This window comes from Dunckerocampus dactyliophorus, chromosome 8, assembly GCF_027744805.1.
Source record: "Dunckerocampus dactyliophorus isolate RoL2022-P2 chromosome 8, RoL_Ddac_1.1, whole genome shotgun sequence".
In the NCBI taxonomy this organism is placed as follows: domain Eukaryota; kingdom Metazoa; phylum Chordata; class Actinopteri; order Syngnathiformes; family Syngnathidae; genus Dunckerocampus; species Dunckerocampus dactyliophorus.
The window spans coordinates 28,589,007-28,609,950 of NC_072826.1; the positions used below are offsets into that span (position 1 = coordinate 28,589,007).

General features: G+C 41.6%; 2 protein-coding genes and 1 long non-coding RNA gene across 3 annotated transcripts in view; 1 reads left to right on the top strand and 2 right to left on the bottom strand.

Annotated features, from left to right (window-relative positions):
• Positions 1 to 17,906, bottom strand: eps8l3a (EPS8-like 3a). Its single transcript, XM_054783641.1, is given in 20 exon segments — positions 1 to 147; positions 222 to 357; positions 4,306 to 4,463; positions 4,466 to 4,612; positions 4,678 to 4,774; positions 5,856 to 5,923; positions 6,006 to 6,159; positions 9,338 to 9,483; positions 9,684 to 9,758; positions 9,832 to 9,899; positions 9,989 to 10,097; positions 11,267 to 11,361; positions 11,423 to 11,505; positions 11,582 to 11,622; positions 11,705 to 11,854; positions 14,837 to 14,995; positions 15,063 to 15,127; positions 15,200 to 15,273; positions 15,343 to 15,414; positions 17,518 to 17,906. Coding segments are annotated over 19 exon segments (1,902 nt in total). The 5' UTR covers positions 15,408 to 15,414; positions 17,518 to 17,906; the 3' UTR covers positions 1 to 135.
• The window catches only part of LOC129185950 (uncharacterized), a 14,246-nt gene continuing 2,236 nt past the window's right edge, over positions 8,935 to 20,944 (top strand). The window contains exons 1-2 of the long non-coding RNA XR_008572170.1: positions 8,935 to 9,511; positions 14,861 to 14,984. This is a non-coding gene — a long non-coding RNA (uncharacterized LOC129185950). The remainder of the gene's footprint in view (positions 9,512 to 14,860; positions 14,985 to 20,944) is intronic.
• irf6 (interferon regulatory factor 6) overlaps positions 19,218 to 20,944 on the bottom strand; it is an 11,262-nt gene continuing 9,535 nt past the window's right edge. The window contains exon 8 of the mRNA XM_054783643.1: positions 19,218 to 20,049. Coding sequence (XP_054639618.1) covers positions 19,819 to 20,049 — 231 coding nt within the window. The 3' untranslated portion in view covers positions 19,218 to 19,818. The remainder of the gene's footprint in view (positions 20,050 to 20,944) is intronic.

Below are 20,944 nucleotides of genomic sequence, written 5' to 3' on the forward strand. Positions count from 1 at the left end.
GACAAATAGTTTATCAGAGGCACACCGCTGCAAACTACAACCACAATAATAAACATAGCGAGTAATTTGTGAGATGTGTCAAACGTTGCACATGCAACGTGAGCATCTTCTGATGGTCTCTCTCGGTAACGTTGCTCAGTCTGCATCCTGCAGTGATGAGGGAAAGCAACAAGATTGCGTCTCATTATGGTCTCGGCGGAAACAGTGAAGCGCTCACTTACAGCCAAGATGGAGGACCTGACGGCCTGTAACCGGAAAAAGACCCTCCCCCCTTCTTCTGGACACACCGTCTTCAGTTCCTCCCGGGTCATGCTCAGGAGCATGGAGCCGCTCAGCACGCCTAGACAGCGCACCGTGCTGTGGAAAGAAGAAGAGGAAGAAACGACTGCTTGAACCGGGTCCATCCTTCAAGGAAACCTTTTGTACAACACTGAAACGTGAGTTGACAACCTTGATGGATTCGCTGCATGCTACCGAGGCATGTTTCTAATGTTTTGCTCAAAGAAAATGTGTAAGTAAAGCTCGCTAGGAAATGAGATTACACCAAAACTACCAACGTTAGCTTGTTAGCAAGCTATTTGATTCATTGTTAGCATTTTGTTGTTAGAACCTTTTAGCTCAGTGCATTTCAGTCAAACAGCTTCTCATAGAAGGCCTTCTTGACACACATACACACTCACATAGCACAATCAGAGCTGCGCAACCGTTACATGTATGAAAAATACTGGAGGCAGAAAAGGCACAAAAGATGTGTTGTTCCCACTCTCTTGCGCCATCTTAACTTTCCAGAAAGAACCGGGAAGAAAGGCTAAAGAGAAGCAGTAGCCTTGACAGTCATCAAGCTAATTAGGAAGTTTGTTGACATTGTTGCACCAAAACGAGCCATCTAAGTACCAGTCCGTTATGCAGCTCGTGAGCAAGCTATCTAGCAAGAGTACACCAAAACTACACAACCGACTAACCGATCTGTTATTTAGCTAATTAATTGGTTAGTTAACAATATCTATTGAGCAATTTAGCTTGTTAGCAAACTATCTAGCTCGGTAATTGGGTATTTTGTTAGTTATTGTAAGATATTATTATTACAACTTTAGATTCAGTCTATTAGCTCAGTTGCGCAACAGTTATATACAGACCCTTTCTAAAAAATTAGAATGTCATGGAAAAGTTGTTTAATTTCCATAATTCCATTCAAAAAGTTAAACTTTCATAGATTATAGATTCAGGGCCCACAATTTAAACGATTTCAAGTATTTATTTGTTTATTTTTACATACTTATTTTACATACTTCCAGCTCATTAAACCCACGAAAACAGGAATTCAAAAAATTAGAATACTGTGAAGAAATCAGCCCAAATTTTGCAGGGCATGAATGTTTTAAACTGAGTGTCACACACTAATCATCTGCTAAACTCAAATCACCTGCACAGGCTTCCCCAGGTGTCATTAAATTGCTTCAGTTTGGTTCAATTGTCTCATTTCGGTTCAATATGGGGAAGACTGCAGACATGACAACTGGCCAGAAGACCATCATTGATACCCTCCATAGGATGGGTAAGCCACAAAAGTTCATAGCTAAGGAGGCTGGTTGTTCACAGAGTGCTGTGTCCAAGCATATCAATGGAAAGTCTAGAGGAAGGGCAAAATGTGGCAGGAGAAGATGCACCAGCAAAAGAGATGACCGTGGGCTTCAGCGGATTATCAAACAGGGAAGATTCAAGAATCTGGCAGAGATCCAGAAAGAGTGGAATAAGGCGGGAGTCACAGCTTCAAAAACCACCACATTCTGACGCATCCGGGAGATGGGCTACCACTGTTGGGTTCCTCGGGTCAAGCCACTTCTGAACCTGAGCCAACGTAGGAAGCGTCTCCACTGGGCCAAGGAGAAGAAGGACTGGACTGTTGGCCAGTGGTCCAAGGTCCTCTTTTCCTATGAAAGTAAAGTGTGCCTTTCATTTGGGAATCAAGGTCCAAGGGTTTGGAGGAAGACGGGTGAGGAACAGAACCCAAGCTGCCTGAGGTCCAGTGTGAAATATCCACAGTCCGTCATGATTTGGGGTGCAATGTCCGGTGCAGGTGTTGGTAAACTCTGCTTTCTTAAATCCAAGGTCACCGCAACAGTCTACCAGAATGTTTTAGAGGATCTGTATGGAGATGCAGATTTCATCTTCCAGCAGGACCTGGCCCCTGCCCATACCGCCAGGAGCACCAAAACCTGGTTTGATGCCCATGCCATCACAGTGCTTGACGGGCCAGCCAACTCACCGGACCTAAACCCCATTGAGAATCTATGGGGTATTCTCAAGAGGAAAATGAGGGGCACCAGACCCAACAACAAAGAAGAGCTGACAGCAAGCATCAAGGAAATCTGGGCTTCCATAACTCCCAGGCAATGCCACAGGCTGATTGCTTCAATGCCACGTGGCATCGAGGCAGTGATTAAGGCAAAGGGATTCCCAACCAAGTATTGAAGATTGACATATGGTTTTGAAAGTACCATATTTTGATTGGTTTGATGTGATCCTAATTTCTTTCTTTTTTTCCTGCAAAAACTGAGTAATAAGTAAGTAAATGGTGATTTTTTCACAGTATTCTAATTTTTTGAATTCCTGTTTTCGTGGGTTTTATGAGCTGGAAGCCCAAATTACGTAAAAATAAACAAATAAACACTTGAAATCGTTTAAATTGTGGGCCCTGAATCTATAATCTATGAAAGTTTAACTTTTTGAATGGAATTATGGAAATTAAACAACTTTTCCATGACATTCTAATTTTTGGGAAAGGGTCTGTAAATGACTGATCGATTGAAAAACACTGCAGACAGAGGCAGACACATAAAAGATGTGTTGTTCCCACTCTCTCACGCAAACGTAACTTTCTAGAAAGAACCGGGAAGAAAGGCTAAAGAGAAGCAGTAGCCTTGACACTTATCAAGCTAATCAGGAAGTTTGTTGACGTGGTTGCACCAAAAGCACCCATCTAACTATCAGTCCGTTATGCAGCTCGTTAGCAAGCCATCGAGCGAGAGTACATCAAAACTACACCACCGACTGATCAATCGGTTATTTAGCTCATTATCTCGTTTGTTAACAACAGATGTTGAGCAAGTTAGCATGTTAGCAAACTATCGAGCTAGCTAATGGCTGAATGCATAGATGCGTTGTTCGCACTCGCTCACGCAAACGTAACTTTCACCTTCTAGAGGGGCGCGGCAACTTGCTATAAAGACTCTGAGTGCTTTCATTCTGGGCTCTTTACTTAGTTTATTAGCAAGTTAGTTGACATGACATTTTTAGTCTAACAGCTTCTCACAGGAGGCCTTTTTGACACGCACACACGCTCACATAACACAATCAATCAATCATCAAGCAATAGCCTCGGCAGTTATCAAGCTAGTTAGCAAGTTAGTTGACACGGTTGCAGCAAGAGTGCACCTAAACTACACAACCGACTGATCAATCTGTTATTTATATAATTATCTCGTTAGTTAATGATAGCTGTTGAGCAAGTTATCTTGTTAGAAAACTATCTAGCTAGCTAATTGGTTAATTTGTTAGTTGGCAGTTTATTGTTATTATAGGTATTGCTAGATATTTTTACACTTTTAGATTCAGTCTCAGTGCATTTTCAGTCGAACAGCTTCTTGACACACACACACTCACATAGCACAATCAGTCAATCAACCATCAAGCAGTAGTCTTGGCAGTTGTCAAGCTAATTAGTAAGTTAGCTGACATGGTTGCAACATGAGTCTGCTGTTTAGCTCGTTAGCTAATGAGTTAATTTCCTAGCTCGGAATATATCGTTTTAGATAATTAGCTACCGAGCTAGTTGGTTAGTTAGCAAGATTACACCAAAATGACACAACTGGCTATCGGTCTGTTATTGTCCAGCTAAATAAGGAGTGAATGTTAGTTATATCTGTTGAGTTAGATAGCTGCCAAGCTAGTCAGTAAGTTAGTTGGCAAGATTACACCAACACATCTTCACACCGATCGCCATGAAACGGAAAGTAGCCTGCTAGCTAACACGCGGCTACACAAACAAAAATGAATTGCAGTAAACTCCGGAGTGTAGGCCGCTACTGTTTTCACACGCTTTGAAACCTGCGGCTTAAACAGTGTTGCGGCTAATTTATGGCTAAAAGAAGCGCAGTTCCCGTGACGCTCAGAGTGCAGATTCAAGAAGTAGTCAAGCATTTGCGGGGGAGAGCTTCTTTTGAAAGGAATTTGTTTTGTTGTTCGAGTAACGATCCCACACGATCCCTGCCTTTCGAAACTCCCCTTTGGGTGCGCAGCACTCACATCTTAGTGAAGCCCACATGTTCAAGCCAGGCTTTCACCTCCGCTGGTTTGGACTTCTTGCTCAAGACAGGAGAGCTCCCGGTCGGCTGGAAAGGAAGCGAGAGAGGGTTACGTCTCGGCCAGGAGATGCAGCCCTCAAGGGGACTACGGAGCTGAGGAATCGGGCTTTGAGGTCAGGTGGTGCAGGAATGAGAGTCACCGTGTCATCCGCTTGTTCTTCATCTGCCGTGAGGACGTTGCTGGGGACGAAGCCTTCCTCTCCTCCGCTGTTCCTCACCTTCCACCACATCTTGGTCACATCCAGCAGCTGTGATGCGGACAAAGGGTATCATATCATTTCCTGTCGTGCTGGTGGGTTTTTTGGACCATCACCTCCACGACTTCGCCTTTTCTGATGGTCAGCTCTCTGTGGTTTCTGGCACTGAAGTCGTGCAGGACTCGCACGCGACGCAGCTTCTTCTCACGCGGCCTGCGACAAGGCAAGACATGATGACGACGGTGATTCAGAGTCTGAAGGGAGATCAGGAGTGGAGCGGTTTGGATACTTATACTTTTCTATCAGTAGGGGGCACCACTGAAACCACCGAAACCACTGAAACCACTGACCACGGACGGGAGCCAACACTTGACATTTGGAGCAATAATAGAAGAACATGGTAATATTAGGAGGAAAAGTCATGTCATTTTAGTCGCAAACAGATCAGGGAGGCCTGTCACGCCCCTCCAGGCCACACTGTCATTGCCCTCATGGGCGTTGACGTCTCCCAGTAGAAGTACAGACTGTAGTGGACAAGTTCTATGTAGTGTTGTGCTCACTAGGCATCAGATGACGTTAGATGACGTTAGCTTTCACGCTGCATGGAGACTGGCTGCTGAGCCAGCAGAGCCCAGCCGACACGCCTTGGCTGAGACGGACATGATGGCTGAGAGCGAGCCTCTCATTCCGTGTGGAAGTGGTAAGTTTTGGCTTCTTTGTCCTTCTTTCCCACTCCGCTTGGAACACTTTCGTGAGTTCAGAATAAGTCAATTGGAGGTGCTAATTATGCTAGTGGCTGCCTTCTGTTATGTCCCTGCAGGGACCCCGTAGCCTGCACAATGTGATGTTTTAGACGTTTCCTGTCGCCGCGACTGTTTGTTTGCGATGCGACGAATTAAGGAACCTCAATTGAAGGCGGGACTTTCACCACACACAACGTGTTTGAGGTCAGACCCGGCGGAGCTGAGTTACTGCAGGGTGTCTTTTTTGTTTTTGTGGCGAGACTTACTTTACCGCCATGCTCCGTGGGTTTTAGCATCGGCCGTCTATCTCGCATAGCCGGGTCACATTTGGGCCCAGTTGAACAAACAGTGTGAGACCAGTTAGCATGAGTGCTTGCTCTACGAATGCACCAAAATGACCTGGAATTGTAGTTTCAAACCAAAACCACTGACTTGCTATGCGTTCTTCTGCCTTTGAGGCTGCAGATTATTGTGTTGTGTTGTTGGAATATTCAGTTGATGAGGATGAACAAGCCTGCAAAGTATTGGAAAGCTGTGAAAAGGGCTTTGACCTTGCATGTGTCCTTGCAGCGTGTGTGGCCAACGCTGCAGGAGGCGCTGCCGTCTTCTTGGTGGTTGTCTAAGCAGAAAAAGCAAACGTCTTTGTTTTTTTTCTTTCTTTTTTAAAAACGACTCAAAGACGGGCACCCACGAGGGCTTACCTGGCCGGACGGGGGCCGACGAGCCTCCTGGGCCCTCGCTACAGGCGGAGCAGGGGTCGGCGCGGGTTCCTCCCGCAGCTCGGGAGGCTGCCAGCCGTCAGAGAACTCCAGCGTGTACGTTGGGATGTCCTCGTCATCCTCGGGCCATTTGGTGCTGCTCACAGTCAAAGTAAGACACGTTTCTGGCCACAGCATTAGGAACACCTGCACCATCGAATGCGGTCCCACAAGAGCACGTCGTCTAAGAATGCTCACTTTCACAGGTACAAAGCCAAACACTCATGAATAGACGCATGCTACTGCAAATACTGTAATACCGGTACACATGCAGTACATGTTACATTCACACAGTCATGTTGGATTTTAAATTCAACATCTGAAAACATGTCAATAAAAAGTCTTATTTCATTACTTCATTGAATGTTTTGTCTCTGAAAGGAAACATTTATTGATTGTTTTTATTTATGTATTTATTTAGAGTAAAGCTTGCACTCTAATGACAATTAAGTCTCATTTTCCCGAGGTTTATTTTTTCAAGCTGTAATTTTAAGAGAAATAAAGTTTGTCGACAAAAAAAAGTTGTGACCTTAAGTGAATGAAACATTGGATAAAATATTACAAGAAAAGGTGCAATATTTCCAGAATAGAGTCGTTTTTTTCAAGCAAACATTAAAACAAACGTGAAAAAGGTTTTATTCCTCTTAAGTGCAATCGTTTTGCAATTCATTTTTGTTTTTTGTGAGAATAAAGTTGTATTATTGCAAGGAAAAAAACATTTTATGAGAATAAAGGCAGAATATTGCAAGAATATACACAACATTTAGAGAAATGTTATGGTTGAAAAAAGGGTTTTTGACACTAAAGCTCCTACCCTTATGAGATTGTTTTTTTTATTTGTTTAACCTTAGGAGAATAAAGCTACAATTAAAAAAAAAAAAGTTGTAACCTTACGTGAATAAAATCGTAATACATGGAAAAAAAAATGTCATTTTATGAGAACAAAAAGTGCAACATTTAGAGAATAAAGTTATACTTTCCAGTAAACATAAAAACAAACAAAAGTTGTATTCTTTTTAAGTGCAATCTTATAATACCCCGCCTGTCGCCCGAAGTCAGCTGGGATAGGCTCCAGCATGCCCCCGCGACCCTAATGAGGAGAAGCGGTATAGAAAATGGATGGATGGATGGAAGCTGCAATATTTAGAGAAATTTTATAGTCATTTTTTTTTTTTAGTATTAAAAATGCCAGCAAAACTGGGACGATCATCAGCAGGAAACAAGAACAGAATCACCTTCTCTCCGCTTCATGGAAATGAAGCTCTCCTTGGGGTCAGCCATCATTACCGACACACTGACTTGGACTTGTTAAGGGTATCTCTATGATGTATGTACTGTATATCTATATAAATATAGATATGCTGTATTTATCAGGGGTGTAACAATACGTGTATCTGTATCGAACAGTTCAATACGCATGCGTACCAAACCGTGACCCCTGCATCGAAGTGTCATATTTGTTTGATCAACTTCTGACGGCGCTCTGTGCTGAAAGCTCAGTGTATCTGCAATCGACTACTCTGGCTTAGGTTGCATTGTCAAGCACAGAGCTACTGAGCTCCGCCTCCCACATTCATACACTGCTGAAAATGTTGAAAAATGAGAAAAAATGTGGGCAATTTCAATCAAATTTAAATTAAAAAAGGCAACCTCATTCATGTTTTGTATCGAAAAAATATCCAACCGCAACACCAATGCATCGAACCGAACCGAAGCGTGAATTTTGTGTGTTGTTGCACCCCTAATATACAGTACATACATCCTGGGACGTACTAAAAAGCCCTCAGATTACTAAAAATGGAGGCACCACTCAGAGCAGGAATTCTTCCACTTGAACATAGAAGGAAAGTTGCATCCCTTTGCACTTTTTACAGACGCTTCTTCATGAAAGCATCCACTAGAATAGATGGAATCCTGCCTGATGGAACAACAAATGCACGCGTAACTCGATCTTCTGCGAGTAGTCACCCCTGCATAGTCACTATTCCAAACACCCGGTGTCATCTTTCTTCCCACCTCCCAAGAGCAGTTGTTAATGGAACCATGTTATTGGGGAATGAAGGACAAATGGGCTTTTTGTGTTGTGGCTTTTTACATGTTACACTGTAGAGCCACTTTCATCTATTTCAGGGGTGTCCAAACCTTTTCCAGCGCGGGCCACATACTGGAAAATGAAAGGATGCAAGGATGCCACGTTGATATTTTGTAAACCAGCACACACAGAGATGTGCTGAGAAGCCACACCTTTGTAATATGGGAGAAATGCTGCTAAAAATTATGTTTTTTTCATAATAAACGAGTTTATTCTTGTAAAATTGCGACTTTTTGTTCTTCATTCGATTATGACTTTTTTTTCTTAATATTTTGACTTTATTCCCGTAAAACGACAGCTGTTTTTCCCATTTTTTGTTTTTTAAAATTTTCTAACTACCGGTATTTCATTTCAGCTTTCCGCTTGTACATTTTCTCCTCGTAATTATAACTCTATATCTTTTAAAACAATAACCTATTTTTTCTTGATTTCAAAATTGTTACTAAAATGATATTTTTGGTTTATTCTCATAAAATTGAAACGTTCTTCTCATTAGAAAACAATTTTTTTCTCTTAATATTTTGACTTACTCCGGTAAAATTTTGTTTTTGTTTTTTTTTTTGTAGAATTTTCCAAATATTTCAACTTTCTTCTTGTATATTTTCTTCTCCTAATATTTTGACTTTATTCCCATGTTATAAATTTTCCCCCAACCTAAGTTTAAAAAACAACTTTATTGATTGTTTTTGACTAAATAAAAAAAAAACTTTAATATTTCAACTTCATGCCGTTATTCTTGTGAAATGATGGCTTTTTTTCCTTGCTGGATTACAACTCATTTCTTAATATTTTGACTTTTATTTGGTTTTCCCATTTTTGCTGCTGTTGTTGTTTTTTTTTAAGTTTCCTCGTTAAATTACATTTTTAGACTGTGCTGCGGGCCGATAAAATCACAGCCACACGCTGCAAATGGCCCCCGGGCCGCACTTTGGACACCCCTGATCTATTTGATGGCACCACCAGGCCTTGAACCTCCTAATAAACATTTTTTTAAAAAGCCTGTGTCATTTTAAGAGAAATAAAGTCATACATTTTCCAGAAAAACAAGTTGTAACCTTACAAGAATAAAGTTGTAATACTTGATGAGAACTGAGATGCAATCAATCTTTAATATTCCTCTGATCATATTTCTTCTGATGTGCTGTGTAGGTGATGTGGTGAAAGAGAGTGCGGCGTGTCCCACCTGGGGATGTTCCAGGCGTCCCCCAGAGACTGCCAGAGCTGGTCCTCCTCTGCAGTGGCCTCCTCGCTCATGAGGCAGATGCACTGAGGAGTCAGCAGAGGAGCCACGATGCTTGGAGGCAGCTCCTTGGAGCAGTGAGACGCAAGCTGGGGAAGGAATAGGACACAATATTAGGTACCCACCCATCCCCAATTTGTGTAACTGTGGTTTAATTTTTAATATTGCCAGGCTGCGTGCGTGCGTTCTGGTGGGAGAACATGGAACTTACAACGTGTCACCCACCAGGGGGCACATTTGCATACGAACCGGCTTGGAAAAGCGTAAGCCTGTGTGGTATTTGACGTACAAAACTTAACACGGAGAACAGGGAGTGGACAAATTCCGAGACATCCGGATTCTGGATCTTTCCCTTGAGCTCCACCTGGGGACGTGACGGCATAGCGCGTGAACGAAATGAAGGTTTGGAGTGAATGGCGGCAATGCGGGGCACAAACCAGAAGGTTGAAGCCACATTTGATCTTGTGGAGACATGCCGCAAACTCTCCAGCAGGGGGCATACCAGCTACGACGCACACACAATAAGAAGGACAGGGTCAAATCACTAAGGTGCATTTTTAATTCCAATTCTAATTATTACCACAGAGAGACTACCTTTTCCTTTTTTCATTTTCTTATTTTTTTTCTTTGCATTTTTGGTTGCTATGGCAGCCACTTTCCCCATGAAGATCTCAATGTCGTTTACTATGTGATTCAAGATGTCCTGTGGAGGAAGAACAGAACGAAGGTTATCATCTGTTTTGTGTGTGTGTGTGTGTGTGTGTGCGTGTGTGTGTGTGTGTGTGTTTTCCCCGGTTTCAGTTAGGCATGATCCGATCCAGTGCCTGTACCGGGGTCTGATACCGGCGTAATTCATGTACAGTCCTCGCCTTGTTTATCTCGGTTAATTGGTTCCAGACCCGACTGCAATAAATGAATTTCCACCAAGTAGGATTCAATGTTAATAAATGAAATATTGTTGTAGTTATGGCATAGAAAACCTGTTTTCCATCTTCTACATACGGTTTTTAACTCATTCGCTACCAAAGACGTAGTTACAGTATGCGTTTTTATAAACCCGAGCGCCCGACCCCAGCATACGTCTTGTACATCTTTTTGCACGGAAGGCGAAAAGACTTGAGGACGCAACTCGACACTAATGGATTTCACTTCAGAGCAATTTTAAGCCATAAAAACGGCCGCAAGGTGGCAGAAGTGCGTTTGGTCAGAGCTCGGCAGAGATCTTGTGGATGGAAAAAAACATCCAAAAATCGATTCTCCCTTGGGCATTTCTGTGTGGAGTTTGCATGTTCTCCCCGTGCGTGTGTGGGTTTTCTCCGGGTACTCCAGTTTCCTCCCACATTCCAAAAACATGCATGTTAGGTTCATTGGAGACTCTAAATTGTCCATAGGTATGAATGTGAGTGTGAATGGTTGTTTGTCTATATGTGCCCTGCCATTGGCTGGCGACCAGTCCAGGGTGTACCCCGCCTGTCGCCCGAAGTCAGCTGGGATAGGCTCCAGCATACCCGCGACCCTAATGAGGAGAAGCGGTATAGAAAATGGATGGATGGATGGAAGTACAACAAGGAACTGCTAAGAGGTGCATCTATGTTTTTCTCTACTACTATATATAAAAGTGGCTTTAGGGGTGTTATTTCATGTCTTGAGGGCTCTAATAATGTTAAAAAACTTATTTAGAAGACCATAGACAGGTTTTCTATACCATAACTGTAAAAATATTCTATTTATTCATGTTGAATCCTACTTATGGCAGTGGAGTCTGGAACCAATGAACCACCATAAAGGAGGGATTACTGTTTGGGGATCGGATGGGAAGTGTAAAAATGTGGATGGGTGCATCCTGAGTATGATACCCTGCAGGTTTCTCACCACGTTCCTGTCTAACTCTGTGTACAGGCGTGGAGGATGCACCTCCTCGACATCCTCATGAGGTGTAACCAGGTCAGTGTCAGACACGCCATCATCTGCGTGGGCAAACCACACGTAAACACAAATCCTGCTGCTGTTAAATAGTCCCATTCTTACCGTTATAATCGGGCGGGGCCCACTGAGGGGCTTTTTCTTCTGCTTTAACGTGGCTTCGTCTGTCCGCTGCTTCGTGTGATGCGCTGCCGTCGAACAACATCAAGCTCAGTTAAGATCCCAAGCGCACTCAGCAGGTTTATGGAGTTTATGGTGGCCTACCTTAAGCGTGCTTGGGAGAGACCCTTTTGGACGTAGTCAGCCTGTAAAGGCACAAGGCAGCGTGTGTCGTTATTGTGCTCGTGTCATAAAGGTCAGGGATATTTCCGTAAGATGTCTTCTCACCCTGACGTCCTCACAGTGGAACAGGAAGACGCTGGCGGCTTGCTTCCTGCTGGCTTTGACCGTCAGTGCCAGCAGCGAGTTGGACGCTGACGTGTCCAATATGGCCTTCAGCTCCACCGCGTCACACAGATTGATGGACTCCAACACCTCCTGTTTATTTAGCATATGTAACACATCATTTATTGTTAGCATACGCTACCTTCGTGTCGTAGCTTCTCAGGGGTATCCTACACCACAATAGAAATGAAACCTGGATATACTTCAGAGTGTACATCTTATATATGTCTTGCCATTATGGCAAAAGGTCCAAAAATAAAGGTGCAATCTTAAATTGCATTAGCAGCGTGCTAGCATTAGCAGCGTGCTAGCATTAGCAGTGTGCTAGCAAGTCACCGGGAAGGATTTACAACACATCAGCAAAACATACGCATGTTATAGCCATCTAGTGTATCTTATTTATTATGATTATTGTGTAAAACTAAGACAGGAACACCATCAAATTAAAAGCACAAAATGAATACAGAGCCACCATCCACCATTACAAGCCTGGACTTAGTTTTGAGAGGTGCACCAAACAAATATACACATTAGCACTCAGTAAGGTCATCAAATCTTACCTTTATGAATTCCCACATTTTATCAGCCTTTGGGAGCAAATATGAGGTGAAAGAAAAAGAAGGCAAATACAGTATAGTAGTCTGTTTAGCGTGGGAGAAAGTTAGATGGTGCGTTCAAGGACTGTTGAACAAAGTGGTACAAGTCACCGCTTACAACAAACAACTTAAAGGAAAACTCAATCCTTATGTGAGGCATGAACACACATCTTTTTTTCTGTGTGTTCTAAAAATGTACAAACATCTAAAAAAACGGAGCGAAGAATGCACGTACACCGCACCAAAAGCGCCAACAACGCCCTATTTCCATAATGTGACCTGCATATTAACCAAGCTACAGCGACATAGCTACTAGCATCGCTACTAGCTACACACTGTAGCTACTAGCCAACTAGCGACTAGCTTCACCACCCACTCGCCCGCAGCGCGTCACAGCGCCTCAGGTGACTACCGACGGGTAACGCTACACATTAGAGCTGCTGCTGTCTTTTTGTTTCTGAGTTTGGAAAAGTTAACGCTGGCTTTAGCGTTCCTTTCTGTGTCGCTATGTGAAATCAATGCGTCCCCGCCTCAAAGCACGCTTGGGGATGTGATGTTTGAAAGTACTGTAAGAATGCCACTTTTATACAATTGGCGTCTTTATCCAGATGCGTATCGAATGGTCTACCACAAAGTGATTGACATCCCTAGACAATACTCAGATATACTTTTGAGTAGTCAGTGTGCAGCTTGTATTTGCCGTATCATTGTGAGAAAAGTCCAAATGTCTAGAAATCAAGTTGTAATCTTACGAGAATGAAGGTGTAATGCTATTAGAAAAAGTGCTAGTAGAAAAAGTCATTTCAAGAGAAATCAAATCTTAATTTTGCCAAAAATTTGTAAAAAAAAACAAAAAACAAACAAAGTTGTAACTTCAAGGGATATTAGGAGACTTTATGGGAATAAAGGTGTAATGTTGCGATAACAGGTTTTTCCCAGTAAGCAATACCAGAGAGCAGGGGTGGGCAAACTGTGACTCACAGGCCACATTGGGTTAAAAGATGTGGCAGAGGGCCAACATACTGTACTTACTCACGGTGCAACGAAACAAAAACACAACACATCCACAGCACGTTAACACATCACATAAAGCAACCATTGCGACTGTGTGGGTGATGAACTTATGATGTTGTTTGCAAGTGCCCACAGGGCATGCTGGGTAGCCCGGCGGCAACAACAATATGAAGTATGGCTTGGCTAGGCCTGTCACGATAATCGATAGGCGTTTAATCGAACAAACGAAAAAAAGGTTGATAATTATGACGGCCTCGATAAATTGTATGCGTGTGTTTCATTTACTCGTCTCCCTGTGCCACACAGGCGGGATGACAAGAGGGTTCACTCTGCATCTGTCTGTGCGCATTGGTTCTATAGTGGAATGAACAGAGAGAGTGGGCCCTCATCTCATTCAGCCTCTTTGTGGAAGCGGGGCTACTCGTGAAGGGATACAGAGGGTTTAGCAGGGAACTTGTAGAGGCAGCATACGCTAACATGAAGAAGGCGCAGAAGCGATGGTTTCTGAGGCGAACGCCACAGCCGACAGCTGCATTGAATGGGACTATTTTGTTTTTAAACGGAATGAACACGGTGAGCAGTTTTCTCAACTGGGAAAAAAAACAATCGATGTACAGTAGGTGCCTCGGGCAGCGGAGCCTTCGTGCCAGCATTCAGCGCTTACTGAGGTCCGCAAATGTAAACAAACAGTAGCAAAAACAGTGTCGCTGGCTACATTGCAAAAACATACATACAGGCAACTTCTGCATCAAGCTAATGTCTCCCACAGGTACACTTTACTTAAGTACCATCTAGTGGTTCAAATGTGACATTTAATGAAAAAATTTTGTTTCAAAAAGTCGATAAAATCGATTATCGATGATAATTTGAAGCACAATCATCGACTGGCAAAATTTGTTATCGTGACAGGCCTAACTATGAGCGATAAAACACTGGAGATCAAGAGTGTGTTAATGTCCCTCCTTGTTTGCTGCCCTGACAAACTCCTCGACACATTTTGCAATCAAGCAAAAGTGCAACAAACACGGCGAAATGTTGGTGGGGAGACTACCGCAAGCTACTCAGCATGCCTTGCGGAGGGAATGTATGGGTGTAGTTTGGGCACGGGTGTTGGGCGTAGACATTTATTTGTATGCCCACATGGTGCACTAGGTAGGTTATGGTGTGTGTGGGTGTGTGTGGGTGTTTTTTCCTGTGTGACTCAAACGTGCCACAATGCACTGCAGGTCATGTTAAAAACAAAAAAAAGGAATTGGAAACGCCCGGTGGGTCGGATTAAGACGCTTTTGGGGCCACAGTTTGTGCGCTGCTGCTACACAGAGTAAACTTGGATGTATTTTAGAGTAGTCTGTGTGCAGCTTGGTTAGCAGTTAGCAGTGCTATCCACTGAAAATGAGTCAACATACAAGTTAGTAGCAAGATAACTGTGCCTGGCGTGGGGCTGCATGAGTGCGGCCTCACTGACCTTGCTCTCTGTGTCGGTGAGCAGCAGGTGGGGCCCGTTGACCTCCAGCAGCATGTTCTGACCCCACACTCGCCCCATCCGGTCCAGCAGATTGAGCCTCTCCACGCAGTCCGGGAGGCCTCGCAGCTCCGTGCCGTCCAGCTCACACGTGAGTAGATGCTGCCGCAAAGTGAAACAGCGCTCAGCTTCAGCAGCACACGTGCAGGACAACATCACAGCACCTCACCTCCACTCTGTAATGGAAATAGTTGATGGTCTTGTTCATGGAGGCGGCGTACGCCTTCCTTTGCACTGTTGGAGCATAAGCGGGAGCTCTTGGGTCATTATCGTGAATCATGAAAGTCACGTGATGCGTTTACTTACAGTATATTGACTTTGCACTGGGCCTCGACATACACGACACCTGCGATGACGCCTCATCCGTGGCCGAGTAGCCACTGTGGCAGCAAATACAAGCAACTTACTAGCTGTGTGCGTGTGTAGATATCGATGAGAGTAAGACATACCTGGACTGGATGGATCCCGAGTAACTGCTGGTGTCGTTGCCCAACGGACTGTCGCTCCTGTACATCCTCGCACTGCAGTGTCACATGATATCGATGCACACGCTCAGTCACTCCCAGTGTCATACAGACACACGTCTCCGCCGTATCGTGGGCGTTTACGGGGGTGACTTTATCGGTAGATTTGAGTGCGGCACCCGATTATGAAACAAGCATAACGTAACGCGTCACGTAGTATGCTTTGTGTGCAGATAAGCTCCGTCGCATTGGAGGAACACAAATGCTTGTTTACTCGAGCAAATCAGTTACAAAAAACAAAACAAAGAAAGTTTTAGCATGCAGCACATTTTTCCCCCCAATTTGATAGTTGGTAAAAAATAAACATTCACATTTGGATGATAATCAGTCATTTATCATTCTAAAGATTGTTTAAGTATACTTTTTGCAACATAAAAATATATATATAATAGTATATAAATGTATATATATATATATATATATATATATATATATATATTTAATAGTAATAAAATCATGTTTTATCAAATAATTATACAAATAAAATGTATTTATTCTCAATTTGCTTTACTTCTCTGCACATATTCTAATGTATTTATTGTCTATTAATTATCAATACATGCCAAATAAAGATATAAATTTTTTTATATATATCTTTTATCATACATGTTATGATAAATAATGATAATTATAAGGATTTGTAAAAGTCTCTGTTTTATTTATTTCTTATTTTTTTCTCAGTGTCTTTGCTTTATGCTTTACGCTTTTGTTTTTGTATTTATATATATATATATATATATATATATATAGTTTGACTGTATATATATATAATGACATTTTCTTAGATTATAAAAATTATAAAATAATAAGATTATAAAAATATAAAATTATCATATAAAATATATTAATTCTCATATTTTCTCTTATTTTCAATTAATTATCCACAAGTACTCAATTTTATAATAAACATATTATATTTTATAATAAGTCATTCAGAATTATAAGGATTTTTTAAAGTACATTTGTTTGTAAAATAAAATATATTGATTCATTCATTCATTTTCTGTGCACCTTCATATTCATTTGGGTTGTGGGGGTACGCTGGAGCCTATCCCAGCTGACTTTGGGCGAGAGGCAGGGTACACCCCGGACTGGTTGCCAGCCAATCGCAGAGCATAATAAAATACAATATATATATATATATATATATATATATATATATATATATATAATAAATATTTTATGAAAGAATTTTAAAAAATGTAATATTGTATAAAAAAATGTCCCTCAGTGTCTTTGCTTATTCTAACTTAAATGTTATAATAAACATAATATTATCATTTACATAAAATGATTCAGAATTATAAGGATTTTTTTAAAGCATAATTTTTGTAGCATATAGAATATATGTCTAATTAAATAAATATTTCATTAAAAAAAAGTATCAAAAAGTAATTATTTTGTAAAATATTTGTATTCTCAATGTCTTTGCTTTACTTCCCTCCACTCTCTCCAACTTATTTTCTGTTAAATAACAACAAATACTAAACGTTCTAATAAATATAATATTATATTTTATAATAAATATCATAATAAATAGTTTACAATTATTAAGGAATTTCTTAAGTGTATTTTTTGTGAAATAAAAATGTGTATTTCAAATCAAATTAAATATCTTATTAAATAAAAATTAAATTAAATACAAATTTACAATATTAAAACACAGAGAACCCCGGCTATTCTAATTTACTCATCTTCTATTCATTGTTAACAAATATACCATTTTAATCTTGTAGTCGTCCTTATTTTTCACATTGTTAAATCTGGAATAAACCACACCACGCCACGATAAAAATAAAAGTCACGCACAATGCAGCGTAAGCTACGTTAGTAAATCTTCCCATAAAACTGACTTTCCTTAAAGTAAACAAAAGGACACAAAATAAGACTGTAATAACAGACCATCACTGCAGCAAACTGGGAAGCCATTGAAAAGGCTGTTAGGTGATGTTATGAGATAAATGATAACAATAAATGAGTTTGCTAGGCTGAAATATTGCTAAGAGTTCCGTCGTTTAGGTTTTCTCCTGCGTCCCTTTTATGGTTTACAGCTTTGAAAAAGACCACGCATTCTTTAAAGCCAGTTGAAAGTGTCCTTACCTTTTGTGTTGGACTGAGGCTCCTTGTGGAATATTTACAACGGCAGCACAAATTCAAGTCCCATTGTGACTACAAAGACACTCTTAAGACCAACTCGTAAAGCCAAGGAGTGCAAAGTCCAGCAGCGTGAATGACACGACGATGTGTGGAATAACTCAGCTGCTTTTCCCCCGGCGTGGCGTCCAGCCCGAGCAAAGGTTGCCAGATAGAAACTGTCTCAACATTGGCGGTAAAAGCCAAAATTCATTCAAACTTTCTTGGCTTTCGTTCTATTTTTTTCCTGCACGTTTGCCTGGAAAAGACGAAAAGGTTCGGTTTGAAAAGACGTGTCAGTGTTAAACAAACACAACGCTTGACTGCCTCCACAATAAAAGCACCTGCCCATTTGTTATCGTGTGACCTGAAGAGGGATCGCTCGGTTAAACATTCATGGAAAAGACGTCGATTCTTGATGCTGTCAGGGCGCTGTCACGCTTCTCATTATCTGATAAGATATACTTTGCAAGCCTTTGTTGGTTGCCACTCGACTGTAAATCAACGACATATTAGACTGTAATTACCACCATGGAGCCACAACACTCGCATTACGTTTTGGCCGTTCAAGAAAAACATTTATTGGCACTGGAACACAGACAAATCATGTTATAATCATTTATTAAGCATTTATAATAATCATTTCAATTTTATAATCATTTCATAATTGATGTAGACCAGGGGTCACCAACCCGTCCATCTTTGGGACTTTGCTGGTCGATTGCGAGAATATTTTTTTAAAAAGTTATTGTTACATCAGTGCCCTCCCCTCCCGGAGAGCAACCAACGGGCACCCAGTTCCCAAAACCCAACCGGACGTGCAGCGGATCGCCTCGCCGCGAGGTTAAGCGCGGGAGAGAGAGCCACGTGCCTGAAAACACATCAGTAGCGATTGCACGTTATTATTGCTCCAAATCTGACTTGCTACCTCAAAATTAAGGCACAAACATAACTCCATAGTCGTGCACCTCCAGTCTGTGTCTCCTCGCCATCGCTCGCTTACGACACTGAGCCGACGAGCCGAGATGTGCTTTGCCCACAGAGCCCGCGACACAAGCTCGACCCCGACGAAGAGCCACAGAAGTAGAAGTGGCCGAAGTGCGGCTCGGGGGCCATCCGCGGCCCGTGGCTCATCTGTAATTGCATCACTGCAGAAACTAAATAAAATGTAAAAAAACAGCAAAAATGGTAAAAAAAAAAAAAAAAATAGAGCAAGAGGCACAAAGAGAAAAAGCCAGAGGACCAGAGGTCTTGGTGTCAAACAGGTTGGTGACCACTGATGTAGACATGATTCTTACATGATACAATAAAGAAGCCAGTTGTCTAAAAGTGGCATTCTTACAGTATTTGCACATCAAATGTTTAAAAGTGTGCATCATATCCCAAGCATGCTGTCAGGCAGGGGTCCCAACTACCCAAACTGAAGTTAATTCATGCTAGCAAACAGCGACCGTTTCAATTAAGGTGTTTTTACTCGCTTTTTTCCCTACAGCATTTAGAACGTCATATGCAAACGATATGCAAATTACCACTTACGGAGAGCCAGTGTAGACGACCAGCATGTGACTACGCCATTGAGCCGCTAGAGGGCAGCAGTGTTATGCTGATACGTTCAGGGGACATCCCGACAACAAGCACTTATCAGTCCACTTCAGTCAGTTTCTCAATGAACTTCAAGCTAGCATGACATGTTTATTGTACATAAAAATCACAGAGCAAAAGGCGCCATATAACAACTCAGCACCCCAAGTGCAGTAGCATCCATCACGTCACAATGCTGAATTGTAACACAATAAGCCAATTAAAAACAATATATATATATATATATATATATTTGTATATACACAAGGATCTCCTAAAACATACAGTGAATGAAAAAAAAAACACAGCTCAGAATGACACTTTTTGTCGATAATTTGTTTAAAAATGCAAGCTTAGCCGAGTGAGAAGGTTGTTTTGGCAGCTGTACAACATCCTACAAAATATTTAAATATGGAAAGTTCAGGGGCTAAAAATAAGGGTGAGGGGAAAGGTACTGAGCTCCCTCAAAGACATGTTAAGGACAAAGAGAGTTATGTCTGTAACTTATTAACTATGTTTAATGATCCCTTGCAGCAGGCAGGACTTTGGCCCGTCAAACTCGCACTGCTGCACACAAACTGTACGTAGATGCAGAGGAGAAGCAACAGATAAACTATACTGCAGAGCCAGATGAAAACATACGCCGCATACTTCTAAATGTGAATAGTTATTCTCCCTGCTTGGTCTTCACTGGCCTTGCAGGGTCTGGACGAGGTTCAAGCCCGAGCCGGGAGGCAAAACCCAGCCGTCCTGGCCTTGATTGGTGTGCAGGAGGCAGTAGAGCTGCTTCAGATGGGTCACGATGTTGTCTTTGATGTCAGGGATGGAGATCTGGAGGCGCACGCTGCCGCTGTCGAAGGAGCGTGTGTTGTCTCCAGAAAACATCTCGGTGATCATGCGGGCCACCACCGGTATGATCTGCAACAAGACGACGCAGATGATTGGATATAGAAGACCAATAAAAAGTTTAAAAAGTCTTAATGAAGTACAGAGGAAGTTGGTATTTTTCTGCAGCCTTTTAGCTAACTGACCACAGGCAGAAATACCCCAAGTTCTCCAAACAAGTTCATTAACCTCTATTAATCTATTGCTGCAACACGCAAATAACCGCCAGGGTCTCTACTTAGCACCAGGTCGAAAATCATTGGCAGCTGTGGCTGTAGGCGACGTCAGAGTATTGGGAAAAAATAATTTAATGAGATTTTGGGAATAAAAGCGTACATTTACGAGAATAAAGTCGTAAATTCACAAAAAAAAAAGTAGTACATTTACAAGAAAAAAAAATTGTAAATTTATGAGAATTCATAAATTCACAAGAAAAAAGTCGAAAATTTCTGGGAATAAAATTGTAAATTCACGAGAATAAAGTAAAAAATTTACAAGAAAAGGCGTCGTAAATTTCCGAGAACAAAGTCGTGAATTGACGAGAAATTCACGAGAATAAAGTCATAAAGTAATGAGGAAACAAAGTGATAAATTCACGGGAATAAAGTCGTAAATTTCAGAGAATAAAGTCGTAATATCGCATGTCAGAGGGAAAATAGATCATAGCTCTTCAGGAAGAAAGGAAACTTTCCTCTCGCTTCAGGCAAGCTTTTATTTATAACGTGGCAGCAAAACAGAGCAGTTGAGCATTTCAATTAGCATGGCTAGCCCTTCTCACTTCCGCCTTCCTTACCCCCTTCACATGCCTGTAACAGTTTTTTAAAACATTTTCCCTAAATGTACGACTTTACTCTTTTAATATTTTATATATTTTTTATATTTTTAGTTTTTTTTCCTCATAATTTACTATTTTATTCTCAAAATCTCA